This window comes from Musa acuminata, chromosome BXJ2-5 (assembly GCF_036884655.1).
Source record: "Musa acuminata AAA Group cultivar baxijiao chromosome BXJ2-5, Cavendish_Baxijiao_AAA, whole genome shotgun sequence".
NCBI classification, from domain to species: Eukaryota; Viridiplantae; Streptophyta; class Magnoliopsida; order Zingiberales; family Musaceae; genus Musa; species Musa acuminata.
Window position 1 is genome coordinate 43500139 of NC_088342.1, and position 15782 is coordinate 43515920.

At 49.9% G+C, this 15782-nt stretch overlaps 2 protein-coding genes across 2 annotated transcripts; both read right to left on the minus strand.

Moving 5' to 3' along the window:
- Nucleotides 1-1561: 1561 nt before the first annotated feature.
- On the minus strand, nucleotides 1562-3424 carry LOC135611597 (zinc finger protein ZAT1-like). Its single transcript, XM_065107234.1, has one exon. It carries the CDS (start codon nucleotides 2783-2785, stop codon nucleotides 1562-1564), a length of 1224 nt encoding a protein of 407 aa, XP_064963306.1. The 5' UTR covers nucleotides 2786-3424.
- Nucleotides 3425-14327: 10903 nt separating this feature from the next.
- Nucleotides 14328-15714, minus strand: LOC135611846 (uncharacterized). Its single transcript, XM_065107493.1, has 2 exons — nucleotides 15284-15714; nucleotides 14328-15210 (listed from the first exon to the last, which is right to left on the minus strand). Exon 2 carries the CDS (start codon nucleotides 15173-15175, stop codon nucleotides 14510-14512), a length of 666 nt encoding a protein of 221 aa, XP_064963565.1. The 5' UTR covers nucleotides 15176-15210; nucleotides 15284-15714; the 3' UTR covers nucleotides 14328-14509.
- Nucleotides 15715-15782: the final 68 nt, after the last annotated feature.

Sequence of the window (15782 nt, forward strand, 5' to 3'; positions counted from 1 at the left end):
TAAGTTTCTATCATAACTCCAACAATACTTGCCTACCCTAACACTTGCTTCCTCGAATTTATCTTGTCTTCCACCTCACTTAGAAGAAGGAACAGCTTGAGTTGCAGCCATTATTGATTTCTCTCTTCATTATGGAGGAATATGAGGTGTTGAAGTGGTGTTGTGGGCATGACATGCAATCTAAATGAAATGAGGTGGAGGTACTGTGGAAGAGAAGCTTCACAAACATACTTAGTTTTGAGCTGAAGCAGTGTGTGTCAAGTGGAAGAATGTGACCCATAAGACAAGATTACAATGTCACAGCTATCACCTTTAAGATCCTACAATTTTAAGAGAATACATTGAATTTGAATATATTATTTTTCCAAATTCTATGAATATTTACCATGAAATTACAGATAAACATTGTTGTTTGTTTGAGTACTTTGAGATTTCTTCGTTTAGAAGTTAAACATGTTCATGCTTTTTTTTTTTTTTACCAAAAGAAAGAGAATATTTTGTAGCTTTTTTGGATGGTTTAAATTTAGGTTTGATCCTTCTTAAGTCATTTAATTTCTTGTAGACATTATGTATATGACCAAAAAAGACTTAAAGACTGTTTAAATTAGCAATTGGCTCATTATGTATACTAAGGTTATAAAACTATGCATGCCATGCATGAACAAGTTGATGAGGTGCATCACTCTCCCTCAAGATTCCATGCATCTCATAGCTTGAGACCAAATTGATAAGACATTCAATTTTCATTAATTTTTTTTTAGTAAATCGAGTAGCTCGAACCCGAAAACCACTTACGATTATTTCAACCTGACTCTGAAACCATTTGGATAAAAGATAAGTTTTCACGGTGCTCTCGATACCATGAACCCTATCGATTAATATAGACTAGGGGGGACAGATTTTAAAGATAATATTCTAAGGGTCATGTATCTATAAAAGTTCATGCATCTCTTCAAGTTGTTCCTATTCAGTATAACATTTCATTTTTATACATCCTTTTATGGAATCTCTTCTCAATAGAAGGCACAAAATAAATAAAATAAAATAAATTTAGCCAAAGAATGCTAAGAATCATACTAAGCCAAAGCTCATGAATAAATTTTCCATAAACAGAACTCAGCTCAGGTTGGAATTAACCTTACGCTACAGTAACATATAATAGTGGTACACTACAAGAGGAATCATATATCATCATACATATATATATATATGATGATGATGATGATGATGATGCTTAAAAGGCTATAGGTTTCTGATAGAATAATGGAGGTCTAACCTAATATTTGGATTAAACCACTTACCTTGTATATCATGTGAATGTGCTGTGACAAAATAAGAATCAAAGCTGGACTATCAACTCACAAAATACAAGTCTAAAACAAGAAGAAAACAATTTAAGATAACACATCACATAGCATTCAGAAAGAGAAAAAGAAGGTTTCACTGGCAAAAGATGAGAAGGTTTCACTGGCAAAACCTAGTCTTTTTGATAGCTGCATCTGCTACCTGATAACCACTACTGCAAACTTGTTAGAACTAGATTTGTAGCATAGATGTGTTCTCAGTCAAGATTCGGTGGTGCCTTATTGAGATCCCAGCAGAACTGATCATGTTGAGCTGAATGTGATGAAGATGATGGAGCTGGATCATGTAGCTGCTGCTCACCGGGGTGATGGTGCTGCACCGGCGCCACATGGTCGTCAGATGGGTGTGAGGAAGAGGATGGAGCTGGAGATCGATGGTGTAGTTGATGGAAGTGCCGTCTCTGGTGACCTCCAAGTGCCTGCCCGCTGGTGAACACGTCGTTGCAAATCTTGCACCGGTGTTCTGCAGTGGCCGGTTTCGCGACTGCAGTGCTTCTGCCCTGGTTCTCCACCGTCGCTGCGGTCGCCGCTGCTTCTTTGGGGTTGGTCTTGTTCTTATTGTGACTGGCAATGTGCCCTCCAAGTGCCTGGTGCGAAGAGAAGGTCTTGGAGCACACAATGCACGCGTACCTTCGACCATGATCAGATGTGGCGGACTCGACCTTCGTCTTCTTAGTTCTCCTGTAGCTCGATGTCAGATCGTCCCCAGAGTTGATATTCTGAACCCTAGGAGGAAGCTCATCATCATTGTGGCAAGACTGAGTGAGCTGAAGTTGTTTCGTCTGATTTCCTTCCTCCTCAGCAGTGATTGCGGTCCGACCCCGGTGCTCTGCATGTGCCATACGAAATATGGTCATGGCAGCAGCCTCTAAAAGATCTTCGGCGTCGTCGCCGCCGCTGGCCGTCCCTTGTCGACCTCTTCTCGCGGTCGTCTGCCACTGTTGCGCCGGCAGATCTCTCGCGGCAGAAGGACCGGCGTCCGGCTTCGGCTGCTTCCGTGCACCCGGCGGCGGATTAGCTCCCCTGTAATCTCTCTCCGGGTGGCACCGCAAGTGGCCAAAAAGTGCCTTATCTGAAGCAAACGTCTTCCCGCACTCCGGGCATGTAGGGATCCCCGATCCGCCTATGCTTGCATGCTTTCGTTTGGAGCTACCGAACCCCTCGCTGGCCTTCGATACAGATCTGTGAACGTCGTCGAGAGGGCAAATCTCGGATTTGATATTGGCGTGTTGGTCTGCGACAAGCTCAGAGCCCGGACCAGGAGGCACCGCCTCCGGAACCGGTGCTTGCTTGGCCTTGCCCGTCTCCGGGCACTTGTGTCGAGTACGCAAGCCTTTGCTACCGGATGGCGTTTCTTCTTCCAATGCAACATCCTCAATCCCGTAGCAGCTTCCAACCTCACTGAGATGATCAGCTCCCATCTCTGCCTCCTCTCTGCCTATCAGTTCCCAGAAATCTGAAACCAAGCTTCATCATGAAAGATCTAAAAAGATTCACAAAGACGATCAGAGAAAAGAGGAGCAACCCACCAGCTGAGGAAGTCTTGATCTGTAGCTGATCAAACTAAAGAAAAAGGAGCCGCCTTTGGCACGAGATCATCTACCCTAACATCACGCAAACAGAAGACCAGATGGCGAGCTCAGCAGAGCTCCAAGGAGCCAACTTTATAGTAGATTCAGTCCAAAGACGAGATTTTTTATTCCTTTCGTTGGGGAAAGAGAAATAGATCTGATAGATGAGGATAGAAGCAGAGATCAAGTGAAACAGGTGGCCAAACCCGATCGACAGAGCTGGACTCTGGAGGAGGAACCCCACGCAGCCGGCAACTCCCTGCGCTCCTAACAGGCGGCGGATATCCCAAACCAGAGCTGGAGACAGTGGCGAGACTGGAAGGAGAAGACGGAAGAGGGAAGAGAAGGGGTGGAATCCGCAACGCTCTTCTCCGTGCGTTGGTTTCGCGTTTGGTGTAGTTGTTATCGAGGATGCGGAGAGAGAAAGAAACCGAGTCGGCGGGCAAAGGGAAACGTGGTCCGTCGGATGGAAAGAAGCAACGGGAGAGATTTGAGCTTCCATTTATGAGAGGATCTCAATTCGCCAATGAGATGTGTATCCATATATTGTTCGTTCTCCCTCCGTTAACCAATGCATGATGATGATGATGATGATGATGATGATGATGAGAGAGACGTACAATGTATATAATAATAAATCATAATCCTTGGGACTAACCTACTCCATCTCGTCTCTACATATGTTTAGCTCTCTGCAAAGCATGTCCATAAATAAAGATAATATAACTCATGCATGCCATCAGGCTCAGGTTAACGCTATGTTGACTTTGACCTCTACTGTGGTCTCAAATGAGTGAAATGGTACAAGCAACTCTGTTGTAGTAGTACGTTTATGGTGGAGCTTCAAGAGCTAAAAGGGAGATTCTTGGCTTCTCTGAGAAAAGGATGCTGCTGCCATTGGGAGAGATTCTAAACAAGGAATTGCCAATCTCTTAGAATTTTTCAGAGTATCATTTGGAATTTTTTTTTATTATCTGAAACGTATTGATATTTACAAAATTTTACATGTATTTAGAGAAGGTATTGGATGAGATCATTGTTTTTTTTTTTTTTTCATCTCATCAAATCCAAAAATTTAGATTCAGAATTTAAAACAATGTCTAAAATCCCGACCTAAAAGGTCAATATGAGCTGATTCATTAGTGAGCTTGTTGGTAGATCTTGAAAGTAAAGTAGCTCATTCATGCATGAAGAACTTTGAAAATTATTACTCAGATGTTGAATACCCCATTGAAAAATAAGACTAAAAAACCTGACTCCACGAGGAACCCAAAAGGTTTGATTTATGATGAGGCAAACTCGAACAAAGCTCAAACATGTACAAAATAATAAATGAACTCAGCTTGAGTTTTGAACTGAGATCAACCCTAATATTAAGTCAAACACAGTGCGGAAATATATGTGGAATGGAGTCCGACTTCATTCCCAGATAGTCGCTAAGCAAAGTTTCCCATATATATGCCAACAAGAGAAACAAGGCCAGCTTAATCATAATACTACTAACTAGCTGATTGAGCATATTTTGGCCCTAGATGAGTCACCAACAAATGTCGCAAACCAACAAGTCACGAACATAACGCCGTACACCACCAGGACCACGGGGTGCACGCCACGTCAAGTTTGATACTATGCGACTGTGTAACTGTGTGACCTGACCACCCCAAGAGCTTGGGGTGATGCCGTCTGCTTTTGGGACAGTGCCGTCTGACGCTGCTCATGCACCCCCGAAGATGCTATCTCGTTAGAGGGGTTGTTCCACCCCCGCGAGAATCAGTGGCCACGTCGAATCGAGGTGCAACCGACTCTCGCACGCAGGTATAAATACTCCCGACCGATCCCAAGGATAGGGGGGAGAAAAAACAAGGGAATCCGAACCAATCTGACTTTCTCGTCGGAGGGGCCAAAGTCGGGACACACCCGACGAAGGCCGTTTTGTAGGAAGGTGATCGCCATCAAGCTACGAGTGTCTTCACCCCGAAGTCGTCACTCAATACGCAAAGGAGGGTGGTCCAGTGGCTCGGATCTCGACCAGCACTAGCCCGCATCTCCCATCTCAAGGAGGTGCCCACATGGCAAGGAAGATTGCCAACTACCCCGAGAACGAGAGGACGCATCTTGCCATAAACGACGCTCGGGTCGGCTAGCTTTGGGGTTCTAACCCCCAACCACTTGCGAGGACTCGGTCGATCTTGCCACCTCAACCCTCGCCCGAAATGCTCGAGGGGCGCAGCCACCTCATCATCCCACTTATTCCACCGGAAGTTCCCGACGTCGACATGTGGACCTAACCGTGCTGACTCATCAGCCACGATATTTTTGTTTACTAACATTTTGACACTACAAGAAGGGCTTATGTCACAGGAACAGCCGGTAGGAACTTGCCCCGGGAGGGAAACCCCGACTGACCTCCCTTCTGTTGAGCCAGAAGGTCAAGCCCTCTCCGCCCATGCGGACGGAAGGATACCGGCTTTGACGCCTAATCGTTATTGGCGTTTGTTCAACGACCCGAGATTGTCACCCCCGGGGCTCACCCCGGGGCCCTCGGCAGTGACACCCGAGGCGTTCCTTGGCCTAACCAAGTAAGTGCAGACTATGGCGGGCATGATGCAGACGCTCGCCCCGATGATTCCCCAAATCGTGCAGCTGGCGACGCCCCCGACTGATCCGGCCCGGCAACCCCCGAATGGGGAACAATTTGAGATCAGAGAGACCTGTGGGCGAGCAATGGACCCGAGGGGTCATCCCGAGCAAAACGCACCCGCACCCTACCGAGCCACGCTATCTCATCTAGAGCCCGACACTATATCGTCCGACTCGACGGACGACTCGCTTAGGGCCCAGTTGTCTCGAGTCAGTCAGCGCTTGGATGCATTCCAACATAAGCTTCGGAGGTCGCATAGCGAGTCCAGCGAGGGCGCCTCGGGCGGGTCCCCCTTTACCTAGGAAGTACAGGACAAACCGGTACCCCTTAACTTCAGGTTCCCGATATTTGAGACATGATGGAGGCTCCGATCCCATGGAGCATGTCTCTATATTCCGAGCCCAGATGGCCCTCTATGGTGCCTCCAATGCGCTGATGTGTCGAGCATTTTTTACCACTCTGAGGGGGCCGGTGCGGACGTGGTTCAGCTAGCTACACCAAGCTTTAGTCTCGTCCTTCGACCAACTGGCCGAGGATTTTGAACAAAACTTCCTCGCCAATACGCAGCCCAGGCTCTCTCATGAGGACGAGTCACTCTCTCAGTTCGTGGCACGGTTCGCCACCGAGATCGGGGTTTTCTGAATGCTCACCCTTCTCTAATCTTACAGGCCTTTCTGATGGGTTTGAAGCCTTCAAGGTTCTTTTAGTCATTGATCGAGAAGCCACCAGTGATCATCTCTGAAATGCTCCAACGTGCCAACCAGTGCATTTCCACTGAGGCTCTAATGGCGGAGTGGCACGTGGAAGGAAAGAAGCCAAGGATGGAGCTATCTTGAGGAACGACCTCGGCGGTCCTGACACCTCCCCGTCGGGGGCGCAACCGACAAGAGCTACCGCTCCCAAGACCCCCACCTCTCCCCCTAAATGTGTTTCGCACCGAGATCTTCCTCCAAATTAAGGAGACGGGCCTCTTGCAGCAACCTCACCCTATGAAGGCTGCCCGTAGAGATCAATCTAAATACTGCAGGTTCCACCGGGACTACGGTCATGACACGAAGGACTGCCATGACCTTCAGAATCAAATAGAAGCACTAATCCGGAGAGGCCACCTCGGACGCTACCTCAAATCCTAGGAGGCGACTCCACACCCCAGAGGACCCCCCGAGAGACAAGTCGATGTCATCTCTGGCGGACCGGCAGCCGACAGCAGTAGTGCGACAACAAGAAAGGCCTACGCACGTAGCACGGTGGAGAAGCATCCCCGGCTAGAGCACGAGCCTAAAATTACCTTTGGGGCAGGAGAGGTCGAGCGCTCCCACCATGACGGCGGTCTGGTGATCTCCATTCAAATCGCCAATGCCCGAGTTAAGAGGGTGATGGTTGACACTAGGAGTTCTGCCGACGTCCTCTACTTCGATGCCTTCGAGAGGCTCAGCTTGACCTAGGGAGATCTTACCCCTGTGACGTCAGCCCTTACAGGGTTCATTGGGGATTCCATCTCCCTACTCGGGACCACAATGCTCCCCATCACCATCGGGGAGGAACCGAGGGCGAAAACAGTAATGACCACCTTCATGGTGGTCGACCTACCCTCGGCCTACAATGTCATCCTCGGCCGCCCAACCCTCAACAAGATCCAGGTGGTAGTCTCCACCTATCGCAAAACCATCGAGTTCCCAACCTCGGCTAGGGTTGGGGAGGCCCAAAGCGACCCAAGGGAGTCAAGGCAATGCTACCTCACTGTGGTTGCTCTCCTAGCAAAGCCGCACTCAACCCTGGTTCCCGACCCCCGTGAAGCACCTGTACCACAAGTGACGCTGGAGCCCCTAGAGCCTCTTATCAAGGTACCCCTAAAGCGGAGCTGACCCGGCCAGACCGTTAGGGTCGGGACTACACTCCCCGAAGCGGACTAGCTCCACCTTATCGATTTCCTGAGGAAGAAAGCCGACCTATTTGCGTGATCCCCCAAAGAGATGCATGGGATCGACTCAGAGGTGGCGCAACACTGGCTCTACGTCGACCCTGGGGAGCAGCCGGTAAAGCAAAAACTAAGAAGGTTCGCCCCCGACCGACAGAGGGTGATCCGAGACGAGGTCGATCACCTTATAAAGGCCGGGTTCGTCACCGAGGTTAAGTACCCCCGGTGGTTGTCTAATGTAGTCCTCGTCAAGAAGCCTAATATAAGTTGGAGAATGCGTATTGATTACACCGATCTCAATCGGGTATGTCCCAAGGACTGCTATTCGCTCCCCAGGATAGACCAACTGGTTGACGCCACCATTAACCATGAATGCCTTACGTTCCTGGATGCGTTCTCTGGCTACAACAAAATCCCAATGGCGACCCAAGACCGAGAAGATATTGCCTTCATCACCAACCAGGGGGCGAATTGTTACAAGGTGATGCCCTTTGGCTTGAAGAACGCTAGCGCGACCTACCAAAGAATGGTCAATAAACTTTTCAAACACCAGCTCGGGAGGAACATTGAGGTGTACATAGATGATATGATTGTAAAAAGCAAGGTTACAGGGACACATTTGGTCGACCTGGCGGAAAGATTCCAAACGCTCAGATAGTTCAACATGCGTCTAAACCCAACAAAGTGCATCTTCGGGGTCAGGTCGGGGAAGTTCCTCGGCTTCATCATTCACCAATGGGGAATAGATGCCAACCTAGAGAAGGTTCGCGCCATTACCGAGATGCACTCCCCCCGCTTGGCCAAAGAAGTATAGTGACTTGTCGGGAGGTTGGCAGCAATCAGTACGTTTGTGTCGTGTTCAGGCGACAAGTGCCTCCCCTTATTCTGGGTTTTACGATGGGCCAACGACTTCACTTGGACCCCAGAATGCGAGGAGGCCTTCGAAAAGCTGAAAGAGTGCCTCACCCGCTTGCCCCAACTCACCTTGCCGGAGATATGCAAGACCCTCGGCATCTACCTAGTGGCCTCGGCATAGGCCGTCAGTTCATTGTTAGTTCGGGAGGTACCATCGGTGCAACAGCTAGTGCATTACGTCAGCTATGTCCTTGGAGGGCCCAAAATGCGATACTCCCCAATCGAGAAGCTAGCTCTCGCCCTTATCATGACAGCCCGAAAGTTGCGGCCCTACTTCCAAGCCCATAAGATCAAAGTAATCACCGACCAACCGCTGCGGCAGACCCTTTCCAACTTCGACATATCGGGTCGTATGCTGCGATGGTCGGTCGAGCTCAGCGAATTCGATATTCAGTACTTCCCCAGGATCGCCATTAAAGCTCAGGTACTGGCTGATTTTATCTCTGAGCTAGCACCCGAGGACCAGGCTGCAGGGCGGCAAAGCAGCCAGGGCACATGGATGTTGCACATAGATGGCTCTTCCACTTCCAAAGGGGCTGGGGTCGGGTTTATCCTCAAAGACCCATCGGGAGAGACATATGAAAGATCTCTCCAATTGAAGTTCCAAGCCACTAACAAGAAGCTGAGTACGAGGCGCTACTCCATGGTCTACGCCTCACTCTGGAGTTGCACGTAGACGATCTTGAAGTCTTCAGTGACTCCCAACTGGTGATGGGACACATCAATGGGAGCTGCGAAGCCCGAGACCCCACGATGGTATCATACCTAATGGAGGTAAAGCGGCTCACCCATCGTTTTGGCCACCTTTCAGTCACCAGAATACCTCGGGCACAAAATGAGCGGGCCAACGCGCTGGCCAAATCAGCCTCTGCCTACACCCCTGAGTCAGTCCCGGCCACTAAGTCCATGGCGGCCCCGACCATAGCGACTCACGAGGTTGCCGAAACAAATCTACCCCCAAATTGGGTAGAGGAGATCCTCCGCTACAAGGCAGGTGGGGAAGAGCCTAAGGATCTGGCGACTACGAGACAATTGAGGCAAGCTCAAGCCTAGTACTGTGTCATCGACGAAAGATTGTACCGAAGGGCTTTCTCTCAACCCCTCCTGCACTGCCTCGCATTGTCGGAGGTCGAAACCATCCTCGCCGAGCTCCATGAGGGGATTTGTGGGGAGCATGTCGGGGGGCGGACCTTAGTCTTTAAGACCCTCCGGCAAGGGTACTATTGGCCGACCACGTGCCAAGACGCCATGACGTATGCACGTTAGTGCCAGCGGCACGCTCGATTGCCACACCAACTGGCAATTCCCCTAACTCCGATAGATGTGGCCCGGCCCTTTGCCCAATGGGAGCTTGATCTCCTCGGGCCTTTCCCTCCAGCGTCGGGTCAGCGATGCTTCCTCATAGTCAGGGTCGACTACTTCATGAAGTGGGTCGAGGCCGAACCCTTGGCCTCCATCACTGAGAAGCACATCCAGAATTGCACATGGAAGAACATCATCACCCGGTTCAGGATCCCGAAGGCTATCATCGCCGACAACGGGACTCAGTTGAACAACACTAAATTCAAGGCTTACTACCATTCATGCAAAATCCAGTTGAAGTTCGGCTCGGTCGCACCCCCAAACCAACGGTTAGACCAAGGTGATAAATCGAACAATACTTGAAGCCCTCAGGAGGAGAATCTCAGGCACGCATGGGGCCTGGGTGGATGAGATCCCCAGTGTCCTATGGGCAATGCGAACAACTCCCAAAACTGCCTCGGGGGAATCCCCGTTTAACCTAGCATTCGGGACTAAGGCAGTTCTTCCACCCGAGATGGTATTCCCGACCTTACGCACCTCTAACTATGAGCGAGGGCACTCAAAGGAGGGACTGCGGGCTAACTTGGACCTCCTTGAGGAGAGAAGAGCCAAGGCACACCTACGCGCCCTGACATACAAGAAGGTGACCACTCGGATATACAACCGAAGGGTCCGTCTGCGGCCGATCCAGGTCAGAGACCTCGTCCTCCGAAGAGCAGAAGTAAGCAACCCGACCCGAGCAAGGGGAAAACTTGCATCCCACTGGGAAGGCCCCTACCGAGTCTACGACATGGTATGAGAAGGGACCTACCGACTCGAAACTATGGAGGGAAGTCCCCTCCCGAGAACATGGAATGTCATGAACCTAAAGAAATTCTACCCTTAAGGGGGGAGGGGTTGGTCGGGACGCAGAAAAGATGTGGGAGCCCGTGCAACCGCGGTTGGGGAGAAGAATAAGCTAGGGTTCCCAAAATGAAATTGCTTCTTGATTAAAAAGGAGGTACATATAGCAGTCGGGCGACCCAGCCTCAAGCTCGGACAAAAAAAAGGAGGGAAAACAAAACTCAAAAGGTGAGGGGATGCAGCCCCTAGCTCGAGGGAGGAGTCAACGGCCCGTCATCAAAGGGGATGTTCGCCGGCATGTCGACATCCTGGTCCACAAGATTGTCGATAAACGAGTCTGACTCCAGGTCCAGGTCTGGGTACTTTGCTCAGAAATGAGCACAAGCCACCCGATACCCATATTCATATGTGACCCGGCCCGACCTCAAACGGCCACGCTTGAACCTGGCGGACGGTTTGTACCTGGAGACCGCTTCCTCAACCCTTCTAGGCAACCCTAGCCCTCCTCCTCGAGTGACTCCTCGGTGGCCCGGGCCATCGCCTTAGTGGCCTCGACGTCTTGGGAGAGGGACAGCAACTCATAATCCAACGAACGGATGTGTGACCGGCTTTCTTCAAGCTCGGTCTTCAAACGAGCTACCTCCCCCTCCAACACCGTGGCGTGCTCTTCAGCCGCGGCAACCGCCTTCGCACCCCTCTTGGCTCACAATTCTAGGTTCACCTTCCGGAGGGCGTCATCGAGATCCATCTGACGCCCGATCGCCCGCCCGGTGTCGAGGACTCGATCGATTAGCACCATCCCATAGTGCAGGCTCTGCATGGAAATCATTATCAGCATCCACGAAGGAAGGAAGTGGAGAAAAGGGGAGGCCATCACTTACCCAGAAGAGCGACTTGGCCACCCGCTCTACCAGCACCTCCGAGCCGGAGCTGTATAGGTCCTTGGCCAACGAGGGGTGCAACTCCCCTCGGACGAACTCCTGGGTGGTTTCCCCATCGCTCTAGGGTGCTGTCAGCCTTCAAGGTCGACCACCGGGCAACGTAAGGAGCTCCCAGCTCCCCAACCGAAAGATCAGCCATTAGCTGGGCTTGGAACTGCCCGCTCTTGAGCCAGGAAAATATGTGGCACAGTTCCCGCAGCGACAGGGGGCACGCTGGCCCCCTCCTGGAAGGGTCGTTGTCGGATGACCCGGCCGACCCCTTCCCCTTCTTACTCACCGAGCCCAAGAGCTTGGGGCGGTGCCGTCTGCTTTTGGGATAGTACCGTCTGATGCTGCTTAAGCACCCCCGAAGATGCCATCTCGTTAGAGGGGTTGTCCTGCCCCCGCGAGAATCAGCAGCCACGCCAAACCGAGGCGCAACCGACTCTCACACGCAGGTATAAATACCCTCGGCCGTTCCCAAGGATGGGGGGGGGGGGGGGGGGGGAGGAGAAAAAAATAAGGGAATCCAAACCAATATGACTTGCTCGTCGGAGGGGCCAAAGTCGGGACACACCCGACGAAGATCGTTTTGCAGGAAGGTGATCGTCATCAAGCTGCGAGTGTCTTCACCCCGAGGTCGTCACCCAATACGCAGAGGAGGGTGGTCCAGCAGCTCGAATCCCGACCAGCGCCAGCCCGCATCTCCCATCTCAAGGAGGTGCCCACATGGCGAGGAAGATTGCCAACTACCCGGAGAACAAGAGGACGTATCTCGCCATGAATGACGCTCGGGTCAGCTAGCTTTGGGGTGCTAACCCTCAGCTGTTCGCGAGCACTCGATCGATCCGACCGCCTCAACCCTCGCTCGAAACGCTCGAGGGGCGCAGCCACCTCATCATCCCACTTATTCCACCGGAAGTTCCTAACGTCGGCACGTGGACCTAACCATGCTGACTCACTAATACTAGCAACCCTTGTTTTCAGCTGAATGATTTTATCCCATGGCATATTTATGGGCCCAAGATCGGGCGGTCGCCTCGTACTTGACACGATCGGTCTTGTACATGCGAGCAATTTCCGGCACTAATGGATCATCAGGGTTTGGGTCGGGTCCGTCAGAAGTGAACTAATGGATAGCTGCACCTGCAGAACATTGTGCAACATGTATCTATAAGATCAACAGAAAAGTTTACCACATCAAAGCACCAAGTAGAATAAATTGTGGAATCATACTTATTTTACTAAGTTATAGCCACCCTACATAAACAATGCTGAACCAGATCTAGTAAATTATATTACTCAAAGATCTCCTTCCGAATGTGATAGAATGCATCCTTACGGCTGGCTGCCTTCTCCATTCTAAACAGTATGAAAGCATTATTACCTCAGTTGGTCTTTAATTGATACCGCAGTCAACCTCATCCTACTACGCAAGTAGGATAGAACTGTCCGTGGCTTAACAACACATGTTCATGGTTGAAATCAAGCTTAGATGCAATCTGTTCTAATTAGTCAATATATTTCTATGTCATATCTACAAATGCACACCGATATGCTATGCATAGGTCATATTATGAATAAACAAAAACATTTTATAATGCATGTAGAAGTCCATAGCTACCATGTCTTCACCATTGAGTTAGTTAGTTCAAGGCCAAGTACATTCTCCATTCATTAATGAACTGGGAAATTCGAAGCATGAGAAGTAGAACAAGTATATAATTCTTCAAGAGGCCACAATATCGCAAAAAAAAAAAGCACCAAGAGAAATTAATGAATATTGTATATTGTCAATTACATTCACCATGGATATTGTTAGAGCAAGACTCCGCTAGTCCTTTAGGATGTCAATGCTTCCGTTACTATGACGAAACAATACGTTAAAATATAAAAAATGTAAAATATAATTAATAAATATAATTATTTAAAATAAAAATATAATATTAAATTAAAAAAATCTTGTAAAATTATAATATCAAATTAACAAAAAGTCTTAAAATTCAAAACAATAATAATAATTTCAAATAAATAAAAATTAATAATATTAAAATTAAAAATAATATATTATTAATCTAATAAATAAAAATATGATTATTAATATATAGTTAGTAGTATACTATTAATATACTAAAGAAGTGAGAAGAGTGTGAGTAAGAGGAAGATTGAGGTTGCTGACCGGGAGTAGCGACAACGATAGCAACGAGCAGCGGCAATGAGAGCAGCGAGCAACGATAGTGACAGCGGTAGCAACGAGAAATGGGAGCAAGAGCGACGAGTGATGACAGTGGCAACGGTAGCAGTAGCAGTGAGTAGCAGAGGGAGCGACGAGCAACGACAGTAGCAATGACAACAGTAGCAGTGAGCAGCGACAGCGGGAGCAGGACCGACAACAGTGGTAGCGGAAGAAACGAGCAGCGGCAGCAAGAGCAACGACAATGGTAGCAGCGAGCAGCGACAGCGGGAGCAGGACCGACTACAGTGATAGCGGTAGAAGCGAGCAGCGGCAATAGTGGCAATGGTAGTAGTGAGCAGCGATAGTGGGAGCGCGAGCAGGAGCGGTGATAGTACCAGCGGTAGCAGCTAGCAGGGTTTGGGTTGGGAAGTTACGAGAGGAAGGCTGATATCGATGGTTTAGTTGGTTCGATTGAACCAACTAAAGCACCAGAGACCGAACCAAACCTAAAACACTAGTTTGATCGCTTGATTTAACCCGAGCGCTCACCCGAAGCACCCGGCACCTAGGCTCGGGCAAGCGCCCAAGCGATGCCTCTTTGAAGCACACCGCTTGAAAACGAAATGAGGCACTTGGACCTCGTCTCACCTAGAAGATCGCCCGAGAAATCACGGATACATTCACCTTCTACTAAATATTTGGTTCGTTAAAGTACATTGACCTTTAAGATATCAAATGCTTCCGTTACTGTTACTGTTGATATTTGGTGCGTTAAAGTATATTGTCAAGTACATTCACCTTGGATATTGTCAGAGCAGGACTCCACCGCTCCTATAGGATGTCAAGGCAGATGCTTCCGTTACTGAGTGAGCTGAAGTTGTTTCGTCTGACTTCCTTCCTCCTCAGCAGTGATTGCGGCCCGACCCCGGTGCTCTGCATGTGCCATACGCAATATGGTCATGGCAGCAGACTCTAAAAGATCTTCGGCGTCGCCGCCGCCGCTGGCCGTCCCTTGTCGACCTCTTCTCGCGGTCGTCTGCCACTTTTTCGCAGGCAGATCTCTCGCGGCAGAAGGACCGGCGTCCGGCTTCGGCTGCTTCCGTGAGCCCGGTGGCGGATTAGCTCCCCTGTAATCTCTCTCCGGGTGGCACCGCAAGTGGCCAAAAAGTGCCTTATCTGAAGCAAACGTCTTCCCGCACTCCGGGCATGTAGGGATCCCCGATCCGCCTTTGCTTGCATGCTTTCGTTTGGAGCTGCCGAACCCCTCGCTGGCCTTCGATACAGATCTGTGATCGTCGTCGAGAGGGCAAATCTCGGATTTGATATTGGCGTGTCGGTCTGCGACAAGCTCAGCCCCCGGACCAGGAGGCACCGCCTCCTGAACCGTTGCTTGCTTGGCCTTGCCCGTCTCAGGGCACTTGTGTCGAGTACGCAAGCCGTTGCTACCGGATGGCGTTTCTTCATCCAATGCAACATCCTCAATCCCGTAGCAGCTTCCAACCTCACTAAGATGATCAGCTCCCATCTCTGCCTCCTCTCTGCCTATCAGTTCCCAGAAATCTGAAACCAAGCTTCGTCATGAAAGATCTAAAAAGATTCACAAAGACGATCAGAGAAAAGAGGAGCAACCCACCAGCTGAGGAAGTCTTGATCTGTAGCTGATCAAACTAAAGAAAAAGGAGCCGCCTTTGGCACGAGATCATCTACCCTAACATCACGCAAACAGAAGACCAGATGGCGAGCTCAGCAGAGCTCCAAGGAGCCAACTTGATAGTAGATTCAGTCCAAAGACGAGATTTTTTATTCCTTTCGTTGGGGAAAGAGAAAGAGATCTGATAGATGAGGATAGAAGCAGAGATCAAGTGAAACAGGTGGCCAAACCCGATCGACAGAGCTGGACTCTGGAGGAGGAACCCCACGCAGCCGGCAACTCCCTGCGCTCCTAACAGGCGCCGGATATCCCAAACCAGAGCTGGAGACAGTGGCGAGACTGGAAGGAGAAGACGGAAGAGGGAAGAGAAGGGGTGGAATCCGCAACGCTCTTCTCCGTGCGTTGGTTTCGCGTTTGGTGTAGTTGTTATCGAGGATGCGGAGAGAGAAAGAAACCGAGTCGGCGGGCAAAGGGAAACGTG